The sequence below is a fragment of the Folsomia candida genome, unplaced genomic scaffold (genome assembly GCF_002217175.1).
Source record: "Folsomia candida strain VU population unplaced genomic scaffold, ASM221717v1 Fcan01_Sc005, whole genome shotgun sequence".
NCBI lineage: Eukaryota > Metazoa > Arthropoda > Collembola > Entomobryomorpha > Isotomidae > Folsomia > Folsomia candida.
This window is the reverse complement of record NW_019091197.1, coordinates 4,089,929-4,103,635: the sequence shown is the minus strand read 5'-3', so window position 1 is coordinate 4,103,635 and position 13,707 is coordinate 4,089,929. Positions and strand designations below refer to the sequence as shown.

The following is a 13,707-nucleotide window of genomic DNA, read 5'->3' as shown; positions in this document are numbered from 1 at the left end:
TGTTAGAAAACTATGCAAAATCTGTCTGACTAATCGTGTTCCTGTGCTACCTAACTAAGGCATTTACAATGCAGGCACCAAGAAAGTCGAAAAATTTCATGTTCATATATATCTATCATTGATATATGAACATGAAATTTTTCGATTTTAGAAAACTATGATATTATATCATAGTTTTTATATATTATTTCATTCTTTTACTTGATAAAAATTGAAATATGATGTTAAAATAAAATTGTGACATTAATGAATAGAGAATTTTGGTATGGTTTTATCTGCACACTTTTTGCTGCTTGATGGGTGGCAGCAGCCACCGCCTGCGCCTGACTCCCAGTGTCTCACCTCTCACCTTACTTCTTCAGCGCCTAATTCACCATTTTCACCGGGTCCACAACAATAAAAACACAAAAACCAGCCGAGTTCAAAACACTGCGTTCTGTTCTGACCCTAAAATTAAAAATCTCAACTAAGTTCGAATATGCAAGGATGGAAGTCGGGGAACCAATAACTATACATTTTTCCAGTTTGTCCAGTTTGCTTGATGCTGTGGACAACAAACCATGGATCACTTACCCGCTCGTTTGCGTCATTTGTGGTGACCGTGGAACAGGTATATTTTAAAAGTTTAATTTTACCAACGATACTAATTGAATCTCTTAATTAATTTGTTCTTTAGGTCGTCACTACGGGGCGATAAGTTGTGAAGGATGCAAAGGATTTTTCAAGCGTTCGATCCGTAAACAATTACAATATTCATGTTGTAAGGATGGACAATGCGAGGTGACAAAACCTCGCCAATGCCAGTATTGTCGATTACAAAAATGCCTTAAAATGGGGATGCTACCTCCAGGTACTAAATGAATACGCTTTAAATTAATAGAATTCCCTTCACCATTGTATTATTGAACCTTTTAGCAGTTCAACTTGAGCGAAATCCTTTGTCGAAGAGTCAAATTCAAAATTTGTCACCCAATACGGAAGCTGATTTTTCTCCATCGTTCTTTAGAACCCTCGCTGGTGAGAGTTGCACATCAGGTTATCTTCTATCCAACATTGGTTCTCAAGGTATGATGAAAACTTTGTAAATGTGTCGAGTATGTACTCTACAATATTCTTAACATACAGATGATCAAGAATTTAATGACGTGGATGAAAGCGATTCGGTAGATACAGAACTGGTGGCTACAGCGATGGAAATGATGTCTAATATTTTAACTAAGGTACATGTTTCGTTCACATAATAATAGCGCAAAAAAATTATCCAGTCCTGGTTAATTTCTTTCCTCCACTAACTCTAGATTGAAGAAGAAAAGATCTTGTCCATTATTCATCTTGACCTGCAAGACGTTACTCCGGAAGAATGGGTCAAATTTGAGCTAGTGGACGCTTCGAAACTTCCCAAGAATGATTTCATCACTCTGGATTATGTCTGCGAAACGTCGTCCCGACTAATTCTCCTATCGGTTCTTTGGGCGAGAACCCTTCCAGCATTTCAAGCCTTGAAGTGAGATTTTTAAACACTTTGACTAAATCATTATTAAAGTAGAACCACTAATCTGTATTTTGTACTTTGTATGTAGTCCTGAAGAACAGATTTATATCATGAAATCTGCATGGAGTGACCTATTTGTTGTTGGTCTTTCTCAGTATCCCAACATTCTTCCACTAACTAGCGTTGTTAACGCCTTGTTCCCATGCACACAGTCAAGCTGCATTTCTTCCAAGTTAACTATGATAATGGGATATGCATCAAAACTACAAGTGTTCATAGAAACTGTTCAAAATCTCAACTTGGATGCATTTGAATATTCTGCTCTCAAAACTTTAGCCATCTTTAGTGACGGTAATTAAAACGAATCTACACAATTTGACGAAATGGAGACGATTGGGATTTATAATCGTTATACAACAATCTACGTAAATGTATATTTTCAGATCGATATCCTCAACAGAATGGAATTAATGAGATCAGAAAGTTAGCCCTAAAACAGTTGCAAGTTCATGTCGTGGCGATGTCGGTTGGGAATCCGGTCAACAAGGTCAACTCGATTCTGCGCCTTCTCCCGCATTTAAGGTATAACATCAGTTCGTAATATTGGCAAAATAAAAAATATAGTTATTCTATAATAGAATAAGGGTTTAAACATGAAAAATATAATTTCAGACGGATTGCCCCGGCTGGAATTGAACAGATATTTTTTAGCAAGATATTGGGAAACGGAACAACAACTCTGGAACATTTAATTCCTTCAATGATGACGATGAAATCTGATTTATCCCTTCCAGGTGAGGAGCAGAAAGCAAAGTTTAAGAAATTCAAAAAAAATTTCATCGACTAATAACTGTGTAATCTACGAGTTAACGCAACATTATGTTCATGACAAACTATTTTTTGAACCCTGTTAGAATATTGACATTACAGGTTTTTCTATTTATGAATTTAGTTCGTAGTCTATATAATGATGAGCACTTCAAATATTTGTTAAATTACAAGACTGTAGAACCATTATTGTTCAAAGAAAATAACAGAATATGCTAAATGTTTTTTAACAAATTTATTTAGTAATAAAAACTCCTTCACTTCATTATATATAAATAGTGTATGGATTACTGTAATTTATCTATAATTTTTAACGTTGCGAGCGAATTTTACTAAATTTAACACATTTTAATTTCGGGTTTCAGATAATCTGTTTAATATTTAATGTTTTAAATTGATTAGTTCTCCAGACTGATCTTTGTAAGGTTCAGACCACTCTTTGTATGAAGAGTATAATTATAAAATTTAATGTGCCAGTGTTGGATATTAGACCAAACAATGGCATCGACAAATGACGATTGACGATAGATATTTAATTTAACTTTCTACCAATTCTACCTTCTAAATTTAAAATTAGTTTCACTAACTTCTTTATTATTTATCTAATCACAAGCTAATTAGATATGTACAATTTCCCCCATTTCATTTATGTCTCCATCTTCCTGCAAACATTGTTATGAGCAAGGAAACACAAATCCAACAACCCCCTGATATAAATCCTGCGGCAACAATTTCGTTTGAAATTCCCCATCCTCTAGAACAAATTGATCTCATCGCTTCCACCATGAGTGTTGTCGGCCAGCACTTGAGCAGTTGACGAAACGCCCACGGCATCATTTCCAGAGGCCAGTAAATTCCTAAAAAATCACCATAATACGCATATTTAAGTACTTCGTCACTTAACTAATCGTAGACATGTACCTGTTGTAAAAACCATAGAAAGTAAAATGCACAGAAGGACTAAAATGTTTTCCAAAAGTCCATCCCAGAGTGCGCTCATGAGAAATCCTGAAAGATAAGTTGTGCTTTACCATCATAAGTAACTGACAATTTCGAGCATTGATGCATGGGTTAAAGTATCTACATGGGCTGGGGCGATGGAAAATTTGCAAAGTCAACAATATTAGCCTTATCAGAAATTTCCCATGCTAAACCTAACACAACTATTTATAGTTTCGGACTTTTCCATTAGAGATTAGTCGGATCCGCGTTTTAAAAACCCGACTTGCCCGACCCGGTTAATTTCTGGACCCGACCCGCCCGAACTCGATTACGTCACGGGCGGCTTGACCCGTAACCCGACTCAACTCTATTTTATTTCACCCCAAGAACCCTTTGTTCTTACCCACTGACAGTCCCGCAAATGACGCCATGTACATCAACCCCAAGGCTACGACCCACGAACCATTAATCACCATGTCGTAAAAGCCGGCCACTATTCCCATAAGTGCTCCAACTTGAATAAAAATTGTTAAACTGTGGGTAAAAAATGTAGCAATTAGGTAATGCCAAAAACCCACTCCGGCCACATTGTCTCTATCTACAAGTCCACTAATTTTGTCCTCCACGTGTATGACTGCGATTGGCAGTGCCACAGTAAACATTGCCCTGGAAGGTACATAGAAAAATTTTGTTAAGTGACGGATTATCACGCAGTAACAAACATTTCTGTAGACCCGTAGATAGCACGGAACTGAAAGAATACAAATACATACATGAAACTATTTGCAGAGGCCGCGGAAGCGTGGGGACAGAGGGACCATGTCCCCATGTTTATTCGATGTCTCCATCATCTGCCCATGTTATATAAACCCCTCCATCCCCTATCCTACAATGTTAATGTCCCCACATGTCCCCACGGCTTCCGCGGCCACTGACAATTTGTACTACGCTATTTCAACTGGTCATGCCAAAATCATAGAATATTTCTATGCACATACATGAAGTGGAGGTCGGCTAACATCGCTTGGAAGGGAACAAGATGACAATATATTTCCAGCGTAAATCATGTACTTTTCAAAAATTGTCTTTCTCATCCAAAAAGCCAACATCCGGTCTAAAATGGAAAAAACTAAGTGAATTATGTAACTGTATGTATGAATTTTGCGCATATTATTCATGTACCAGTTTCATCTAATCGAATTGATATCGTGGATCCAAGAATGGTCGCATTATCCGCGAAATTTGTAAGAGCCATTCGGTTTTTTACGTGTGTGACATAGTTTTCCGGAAACTCGACGAGTCCTGTAGTTTTGCCCTGCTTGATGTATGTGAGCCCCTCGTCGTAAGAATTTACAGGAACCTTTGACAATTTTAAGATTTTCTCGCGATAATTTCTTTTCTCGCGAAATGTTAATCATGAAAAGCTACCCAAATGAATTGATCTTCATCTAATTTATCAACGAAATTGCAAATCCCCGCGTTAGAAAGACATTCTTGTGACAAACTGTTTGCACTACAGAATTTTTGTGGGGCGTCGGTAAAATTCAAGTTTGAGTTGTGCACCAAACCTAGTTTTATGCGTTTTGGTTGTGGACCCAGCACGTGTTGCATTACGAGCACAATTAACGTTGGAAGACAAAGTTGAAGCAAATGCATCCTGGCCATTACAAAAATATGAGATACATTTAAATTTATGTATGTACACAAGAATGCGTAAAGGCACCTTAAATCCCTGCGATTTCGATGGAACCATTTGCACATTAATGCCCAGATTATTGATACATTGTCCCAAGTAAGATTAGAAGACGCGGCCTCTATTGACATGTTCTGAGCTTGTGACATCGGTAAGACGATAGCTTCCAGCATATCGTCTTCTTTGAGATATTTAAATCTCGGCAAGTTTCTGGTAAAGTTCGATACTTTTTGGTCGTGTTGACACAATTTCAAAACCAGTTTCTCAATGGTTGGAGTTTTGTGTGTCCGGAGTAGGGAATTTGGGCTGTCCTCTGCAAGAAGGCGACCCCCCCGCATGATGCCCACCTGTAAATAGCAACTTTCCAAGTAAAATTCATATTGTTTGCCACATATCAAATACAAGTTCACTAACCCTGTCGCAAAATTTTGTCTCCTCGACGTAATGTGTCGAAATTATTATGCTAGTCCCATGATCACGACTAATTTTGTATAGGTATTTCCAAATCCTGTGAAAACAGGAATTTTAAGTATGGAACTTCCACGGTAAAATATTTCGAAAACTTACCTTTGTCTTAAAAGAGAATCCAACCCGACGCTAGGCTCTAAAATGGGGTCATCAATAAGTTACACCGTCTTAATCTTAATTATAAGCTCAAATTATTACCGTCGAGCACGAGGAGTTTGGGATTGTGTATCATCGCCGCCGCCAAGGACACCCTCCTCTTTTGCCCACCACTGAGGTATGGATAACACGGTTATTTACTATTTAGTTTCATAAGGCAATTCATGAAGTCCTTGATAACTTCTTACAACAAAATTCGTAAACTTACAAACTTTTGCAAATATTTATCAGGAAACTTAGCTTTAAAATGTGTGTTGTTTACTCAGATCAAGGGCGTCTTATTTTGCAAAATTTATGGATTTTATAAAGTTGCAAAGGATTGCGTGAATTGCTGCGTAATACATGTGCATGACAAGGAATTATCTTACCTTAATGCTTGAACTAATTTACTGATTTCCGGCAAATCCAGAAATTCGATGAGAAATTCGATTCTTTCCTTTATCTCAACCGAAGTCATGGTGTAAAGCATTCCAAAATATTTCAGCGTTTCTGCGATCGTTAATGTGTCCAACAGAGCGAACTCCTGTGATGACATGCATACATACGTATAAATGAAATCCTGTAGGTTAAATTTGCATGATAACTTCTCACCTGAGGCATGTACCCACAAAGACGCCCAAGATTACCAGGATTCGATTTTTGAAACACCGTGACGCTGCCATAATCGAGCTGGTGCAATCCAACGATGCATTTTAGTAGGGTCGTTTTTCTATTCGTTAACAAATAAGTACGTGAATTATGAGTTATTTAACCTTATATTTCGACCATGTATGTAAACTTTATATTGTAAAGCTAAATATGCATTAAAAACTAATGACTACAGATATTGTGAGTGACACTTGCCCGCATCCACTAGCCCCTAACAATCCGTAGCTAGAATTGTGAACATGAATTCCTTCAACCCGAAAATGTGCACATCCGAAAATATTTCACTTGATTTACTTGCATTTCTCGAATGCCTACCCTCATCTCAACACCGCCAAGAATGTGCTCAGCTTTTCCATACTGTTTGAAACCGTTGCTACTGCCATTTCTTGATAAAATTTTTGGTTTATTTAGACCATCGCTTAAAATATGCAAATCTAAAATGTGTAAAATATGCATACAGTATTTCCATTCGTGTCTTTGCGCTGTCGCGTTAAAACTGGACTCAAATTTTTCGATGGTGTATGTACATATTTAACATGAAGATTGGCAATATATAGTAGTATGCATGTACCCATGTACATACATATGTATATAATATTTATGCAATAAATGCACTTGACATAGGTCAATACAATCAACAATCTCGGGCATGTCAACCCACCAGGTATAGGTATGCATATTTCAACCAGTTCAGCGAAGGCAAGTTTATCCTCCTTGCATGCAAAAATAGAGACATCAATACGACAAAATATTTTTCCCCACACTCTAGTGTTAATTATGTATATAAGAAACTGTGTATTCCCCAATTTGTGCACACCAACATTTAAAACCTAATTCCAGTATGCAATAATTATTCCCATATTCATATACTGTGACGGATTCTGCGATATCGATTACTTACATAAATACATAAGAGGAAAGTGTCAGAAATCCTGTTTATGTATATAAATAAATAAACCGTTGCAAACGAAATGTAGCAATAGGGTGAAACCACATGAGATAACTTTTTATAAGAGAAATATTTTACGTAAATACCATCCCCACGGTCATCGTACGTCAAAACCATGTCGATTTTTGAAATCCCCGCCCCAAAATACGTCTAGAACGTTTGAAAAGACAAAATTCGACATTTTTTGTCGTCTACACGGTCACACGGTCATCGAACGTCAAAATCATGTGGATTTTTGAAATCCCCGCCCAAAAATACGTCTAAAACGGTCGAAACGACAAATTTCGACATTTTCGACATTTTTTGTCGTCTACACGGTCACACGGTCATCGCACGTCAAAACCATGTCGATTTTTGAAATCCCCGCCCCAAAATACGTCTAAAACGGTCGAAACAAAAAATTCGACATCTTTGAACGTTGGCGTCGTCGCCGTGGCGACGTGACCTTACGACCTACAATGCCCATCTTCGAACTTGTCCGTACTTTTAAAATTAGAAACACGATGGCGAAAACCGCATATCGAAATTCGAATCCGTTCAATAGTTAGAGCACGAACGGACAGACAGACGGACAGACGGACAGACAGACGGACAAGGCACATCCATAATAGGGTTTCACCCTATAATAAATATAGCATAACAAACTTCTCGAGAAGTGATTCGTTCTTTAGTTTTGCATATACTTATTATGCGTAATAAGACAGTGTTTTCATTGATCTAATTGTGAATCACAATTTGTGATAGATATATGTTATTTAAGATCTCATGTACTTTAATATGATATTATTATTGAATATTGATATTATTGAATACAGGGTTCGGAAAAACCCAGGGTTTTAATCAAAAATTATAAAACCCATGGGTTTTAATGGGTTTTACCATGTTAATTGGGTTTTATTTGGGTTTTAATGGGTTTTATTGGGTTTTATTGGGTTTAAATGGGTTTTATTATAACTTAACAAAAATAATTCGGAATTTGTATCTATTCGGAAATTATTTTTGTTTTATAACACTTGAAATCTGTGATGCTAAAGGATGGAGTCAATTGTTGATTTGTTCCGAATTTTCATATATTAGAATAGTAATGAAAAAATTAGAAAACTGGGGTCAGAAATCAAGGCAGCGGCCAAATTCTAGTCCAAAATAATTTTTAAAATTATTTCCAGTCATTTTAAATCAAGTATTCAGTCAAAACTTGAATATCTCAAAATTTGCAAAAAATTCGCACATTTTGGCATTTATCTCGAAAACTGGCTAAGCGCGCCCCCAATTTTATTACGGATTATTGATCTACTCATTATTACGCAAATTTTAAGCCATCAAACTCGAAAATCGTAGGAAGCTGAAAAAACACGATCTCATTGTATATATCTATCTTAAATAAAAATAGCGAAAATGCAATTATTTAGCAATATTCAACAAATTAGAAAACTGGGGTCAGAAATCAAGGCAGCGGCCAAATTCTAGTCCAAAATAATTTTTAAAATTATTTCCAGTCATTTTAAATCAAGTATTCAGTCAAAACTTGAATATCTCAAAATTTGCAAAAAATTCGCACATTTTGGCATTTATCTCGAAAACTGGCTAAGCGCGCCCCCAATTTTATTACGGATTATTGATCTACTCATTATTACGCAAATTTTAAGCCATCAAACTCGAAAATCGTAGGAAGCTGAAAAAACACGATCTCATTGTATATATCTATCTTAAATAAAAATAGCGAAAATGCAATTATTTAGCAATATTCAACAAATTAGAAAACTGGGGTCAGAAATCAAGGCAGCGGCCAAATTCTAGTCCAAAATAATTTTTAAAATTATTTCCAGTCAAAACTTGAATATCTCAAAATTTGCAAAAAATTCGCACATTTTGGCATTTATCTCGAAAACTGGCTAAGCGCGCCCCCAATTTTATTACGGATTATTGATCTACTCATTATTACGCAAATTTTAAGCCATCAAACTCGAAAATCGTAGGAAGCTGAAAAAACACGATCTCATTGTATATATCTATCTTAATAAAAATAGCGAAAATGCAATTATTTAGCAATATTCAACAAATTAGAAAACTGGGGTCAGAAATCAAGGCAGCGGCCAAATTCTAGTCCAAAATAATTTTTAAAATTATTTCCAGTCATTTTAAATCAAGTATTCAGTCAAAACTTGAATATCTCAAAATTTGCAAAAAATTCGCACATTTTGGCATTTATCTCGAAAACTGGCTAAGCGCGCCCCCAATTTTATTACGGATTATTGATCTACTCATTATTACGCAAATTTTAAGCCATCAAACTCGAAAATCGTAGGAAGCTGAAAAAACACGATCTCATTGTATATATCTATCTTAAATAAAAATAGCGAAAATGCAATTATTTAGCAATATTCAACAAATTAGAAAACTGGGGTCAGAAATCAAGGCAGCGGCCAAATTTTAGTCCAAAATAATTTTTAAAATTATTTCCAGTCAAAACTTGAATATCTCAAAATTTGCAAAAAATTCGCACATTTTGGCATTTATCTCGAAAACTGGCTAAGCGCGCCCCCAATTTTATTACGGATTATTGATCTACTCATTATTACGCAAATTTTAAGCCATCAAACTCGAAAATCGTAGGAAGCTGAAAAAACACGATCTCATTGTATATATCTATCTTAATAAAAATAGCGAAAATGCAATTATTTAGCAATATTCAACAAATTAGAAAACTGGGGTCAGAAATCAAGGCAGCGGCCAAATTCTAGTCCAAAATAATTTTTAAAATTATTTCCAGTCATTTTAAATCAAGTATTCAGTCGAAACTTGAATATCTCAAAATTTGCAAAAAATTCGCACATTTTGGCATTTATCTCGAAAACTGGCTAAGCGCGCCCCCAATTTTATTACGGATTATTGATCTACTCATTATTACGCAAATTTTAAGCCATCAAACTCGAAAATCGTAGGAAGCTGAAAAAACACGATCTCATTGTATATATCTATCTTAATAAAAATAGCGAAAATGCAATTATTTAGCAATATTCAACAAATTAGAAAACTGGGGTCAGAAATCAAGGCAGCGGCCAAATTCTAGTCCAAAATAATTTTTAAAATTATTTCCAGTCATTTTAAATCAAGTATTCAGTCAAAACTTGAATATCTCAAAATTTGCAAAAAATTCGCACATTTTGGCATTTATCTCGAAAACTGGCTAAGCGCGCCCCCAATTTTATTACGGATTATTGATCTACTCATTATTACGCAAATTTTAAGCCATCAAACTCGAAAATCGTAGGAAGCTGAAAAAACACGATCTCATTGTATATATCTATCTTAATAAAAATAGCGAAAATGCAATTATTTAGCAATATTCAACAAATTAGAAAACTGGGGTCAGAAATCAAGGCAGCGGCCAAATTCTAGTCCAAAATAATTTTTAAAATTATTTCCAGTCATTTTAAATCAAGTATTCAGTCAAAACTTGAATATCTCAAAATTTGCAAAAAATTCGCACATTTTGGCATTTATCTCGAAAACTGGCTAAGCACGCCCCCAATTTTATTACGGATTATTGATCTACTCATTATTACGCAAATTTTAAGCCATCAAACTCGAAAATCGTAGGAAGCTGAAAAAACACGATCTCATTGTATATATCTATCTTAATAAAAATAGCGAAAATGCAATTATTTAGCAATATTCAACAAATTAGAAAACTGGAGTCAGAAATCAAGGCAGCGGCCAAATTCTAGTCCAAAATAATTTTTAAAATTATTTCCAGTCATTTTAAATCAAGTATTCAGTCAAAACTTGAATATCTCAAAATTTGCAAAAAATTCGCACATTTTGGCATTTATCTCGAAAACTGGCTAAGCGCGCCCCCAATTTTATTACGGATTATTGATCTACTCATTATTACGAAAATTTTAAGCCATCAAACTCGAAAATCGTAGGAAGCTGAAAAAACACGATCTCATTGTATATATCTATCTTAATAAACTGCTTTAAAATGAATTGAGATAACGTCTTCTAACGTATAGTTGATGTATTTAACTTTTAGAATGTAGTTTTAAGGTAAAACTCGATTAAAACCCAATAAAACCCAATAAAACCCATTAAAACCCAAATAAAACCCACTTAACATGGTAAAACCCAATGGGTTTTATTCATTTACAACCCATTAAAACCCATTAAAACCCATTAAAACCCATTAAAACCCAGGTCGGAATACCCTGATTGAATAACACCTCAGTCATTGTAGATGACAACTGATGAACAGTACCATGTTTCAATTAAGGAAATAGGTACATTCTCAGAGAACGGAAAGCAGGGGCCCACCAAAGTGCTCCAAAGCTTGTTCATTGATTAATATATAAATTATTTTGAGTATCCTTGACAAGTCTGATCTAAATATATATATGTAATAGCATCTGATTTTCAGTATTTTTCCGGTCATTTTATTAGGGGGATTCGTTTGATATTTAGGGGGTAAAAAATGAATTACGTGGGGGCAAAAATCAATGGGGGTTAATTTCCGTAATTTAGGGGGCAAAAAGCTAAACAATAGGGGGGTCGTTAATTGCATCCCAATAATAATGGGCTGGACAATTGCATGTAGGTAGGTACACGTACCTCAATCTTCAGGAAATGAGAGCAGTTACATAAGATGAGAAAGGCAACTTCTCAAGAAACCAACACCTTGGAGTTATGTATGTCCAAGGCACTTCCAAAGCGTGTGTAAAGATGACTATCATAATTTTGTTAATCAAGCACTTCATTAACGAACGTGCTTAAGGAATAGGTGTTAATGGCATTGGCATTACCTACATAGTGGTGATGTTACACGATGTGTCACAGTGACATTGCCACTGCAGAAAAGCCTGGACAAATCATATTCGTATTGGTATTCATCTGGTAATTATTTCCTACCAGCAACCGGATTGATTATCACTCGGAACTGGTTGGTAAATTTTTCATTACCACCGAGAGGTTAGTTAGTTGTAAAATTTAAAATTAATCATATATTTACAAATATAGATCACTTGTGCGAGCCTACTTACTCGTATGTAGTATTACTGAACAGTAAGACATACGGTAAAAAGCTGTGATTGATGAGTAACTCGGGGTTCCTATACTTTATTTTCCATGGTGGTTTTTGTAGACAGGGTTATGCTTATGCAAGTTCGAAATTTCCAAAGATCAGATTAATTACAATTGGAATGTACAGGGATTTAGATGATTTTGCTGCTCAAAACTTGTTTTCAAGTAAGGTGGATCAAAATGAGCTGCAAAATTCCCTTACATAGATACAAATTTTAATTAATCCGAATTTTGTAAATTTCGAACTTGCATAACCCTGCCAACAGACACTTCGATGGAAAATAAAGTGTAGGGACCCTGGAGTAAAGAAAATTATGTAAACTTACCCGCATCCACTGGCGCCCAATAATCCGTAGCTAGAATTTGTGAGTATATATATGTATACATTGAATTCGTTTAATATCCCAAAATAATTCAATTGATTAACTTACATTTCTCCGACGTCGACATTCATTTCAACACCGGCAAGAACAATTTCGCTTTTTCCATAATGTTTGAAACCATTGTTTATTATCATTGCCATTTTCGAATTTTGTTCCTTCTTTAAAGATGTAAGTTAACCTCTTGGTTAGCAATTACCCACATAAATAACGATTGTGTAACGATTTTTTACCACGTGACTAATAAATGTGTGTAATTCGTAGGCAAAGTATTATTTTTAAAAATAGCTTCGTAATCAAGCGATAAAAATCTGTACACAAAAATATGTAATTTGGTACGCAACAGAATATTTCTGAAGATTGACGGTTGTCATACAGGTTAATCTGTAGTGCTAAAAGTAACTATTATATATGTTTCTTCTGTCGGGCTAAAGTTAGACTGCGCAATTTTTTAGTGCAATTCAAAGGCATATTTTCTTAAAATGAAGAAATCAAGCAGTACATTGTAATAGGTACGAACATTTTTATGCATATATAATGAGAAAGGACGCCAATTAGCATGATAAACAAATGCCTTCAAATATGGCAATGATTTATACCTCGGTTTCTCCATCAGTAAACGTAGGTCAGCACAATCAACGCATGTAAAAACCCATCAGGTTTCCACATTTTACAGGTACTGTAAAACCTTGCCTGCAAATTAACATGTCTAAAAATATTTATTTTCCCACGCTCTATTTTTACATATACAAGAGGTCATGTACTCTCAATTTATAAAGCAAATAAGTAAGATTGGGTTAGGATGCACTGTTGAAAATCCGGTAGAGTCACATATATACTCCTTACTGATATCGATTTGGTAGTAACTTCCTACCGGATTGGTAGTAGTTTGTTTCTGAAGGGTAAATTCTCCACACATCATCGTTACCACAACATTACTGAATTGTAATGCCCGTTATTACCAGTTCCGGTAGAGTCACATACAAAATTTACGCATTTTGTACATACATGTGTACTCCAGTCAGTAATGATTTAGTACCAATTTTCTAAGAGTTCATGACATGAATAAATCCTC

The 13,707-nt window shown here is 35.3% G+C and overlaps 2 protein-coding genes across 4 annotated transcripts; one reads left to right on the top strand and one right to left on the bottom strand.

Annotated features, from left to right (window-relative positions):
- Window positions 1–37: 37 nt before the first annotated feature.
- LOC110850362 (orphan steroid hormone receptor 2) lies at window positions 38–2,417 on the top strand. Its single transcript, XM_022097796.2, has 8 exons — window positions 38–610; window positions 677–850; window positions 916–1,065; window positions 1,126–1,220; window positions 1,299–1,504; window positions 1,581–1,843; window positions 1,936–2,074; window positions 2,165–2,417. Exons 1-8 carry the CDS (start codon window positions 487–489, stop codon window positions 2,337–2,339), a joined length of 1,326 nt encoding a protein of 441 aa, XP_021953488.1. The 5' UTR covers window positions 38–486; the 3' UTR covers window positions 2,340–2,417.
- A 114-nt stretch (window positions 2,418–2,531) lies between these two features.
- LOC118435640 (ABC transporter G family member 23-like) lies at window positions 2,532–13,085 on the bottom strand. 3 transcript variants are annotated; one of them, XM_035851981.1, is made up of 15 exons: window positions 12,684–13,085; window positions 12,579–12,608; window positions 6,171–6,288; window positions 5,948–6,102; window positions 5,622–5,692; window positions 5,523–5,559; window positions 5,370–5,463; window positions 4,986–5,302; window positions 4,691–4,919; window positions 4,445–4,622; window positions 4,261–4,376; window positions 3,997–4,013; window positions 3,666–3,928; window positions 3,242–3,328; window positions 2,532–3,177 (listed from the first exon to the last, which is right to left on the bottom strand). In XM_035851981.1, the coding sequence occupies exons 1-15, from the start codon at window positions 12,773–12,775 to the stop codon at window positions 2,963–2,965; spliced, it is 2,019 nt and encodes a 672-aa protein (XP_035707874.1). In that variant the 5' UTR covers window positions 12,776–13,085; the 3' UTR covers window positions 2,532–2,962. The 3 variants fall into 3 exon arrangements, 1 of the variants encoding a protein (XP_035707874.1); XR_004834936.1 differs by having other exon boundaries at window positions 3,116–3,177; window positions 3,242–3,776; window positions 3,841–3,928; XR_004834937.1 differs by lacking the exon at window positions 2,532–3,177 and having other exon boundaries at window positions 3,666–3,776; window positions 3,841–3,928.
- Window positions 13,086–13,707: the final 622 nt, after the last annotated feature.

What these genes read in the sequence shown, in the direction of transcription:
- LOC110850362 (XM_022097796.2), top strand. Translation starts at nt 487, where the DNA reads ATGGAAGTCGGGGAACCAATAACTATACATTTTTCCAGTTTGTCCAGT. An exon ending in AATGGGGATGCTACCTCCAG is followed by an intron (nt 851 to 915) that starts GTACTAAATGAA and finishes TGAACCTTTTAG; the next exon opens with CAGTTCAACTTGAGCGAAAT. An exon ending in ATCCAACATTGGTTCTCAAG is followed by an intron (nt 1,066 to 1,125) that starts GTATGATGAAAA and finishes CTTAACATACAG; the next exon opens with ATGATCAAGAATTTAATGAC.
- LOC118435640 (XM_035851981.1), bottom strand. Translation starts at nt 12,775, where the DNA reads ATGGCAATGATAATAAACAATGGTTTCAAACATTATGGAAAAAGCGAA. An exon ending in AAATTAGTTCAAGCATTAAG is followed by an intron (nt 5,693 to 5,947) that starts GTAAGATAATTC and finishes TCCATACCTCAG; the next exon opens with TGGTGGGCAAAAGAGGAGGG. An exon ending in AGACAAAATTTTGCGACAGG is followed by an intron (nt 5,303 to 5,369) that starts GTTAGTGAACTT and finishes TGCTATTTACAG; the next exon opens with GTGGGCATCATGCGGGGGGG.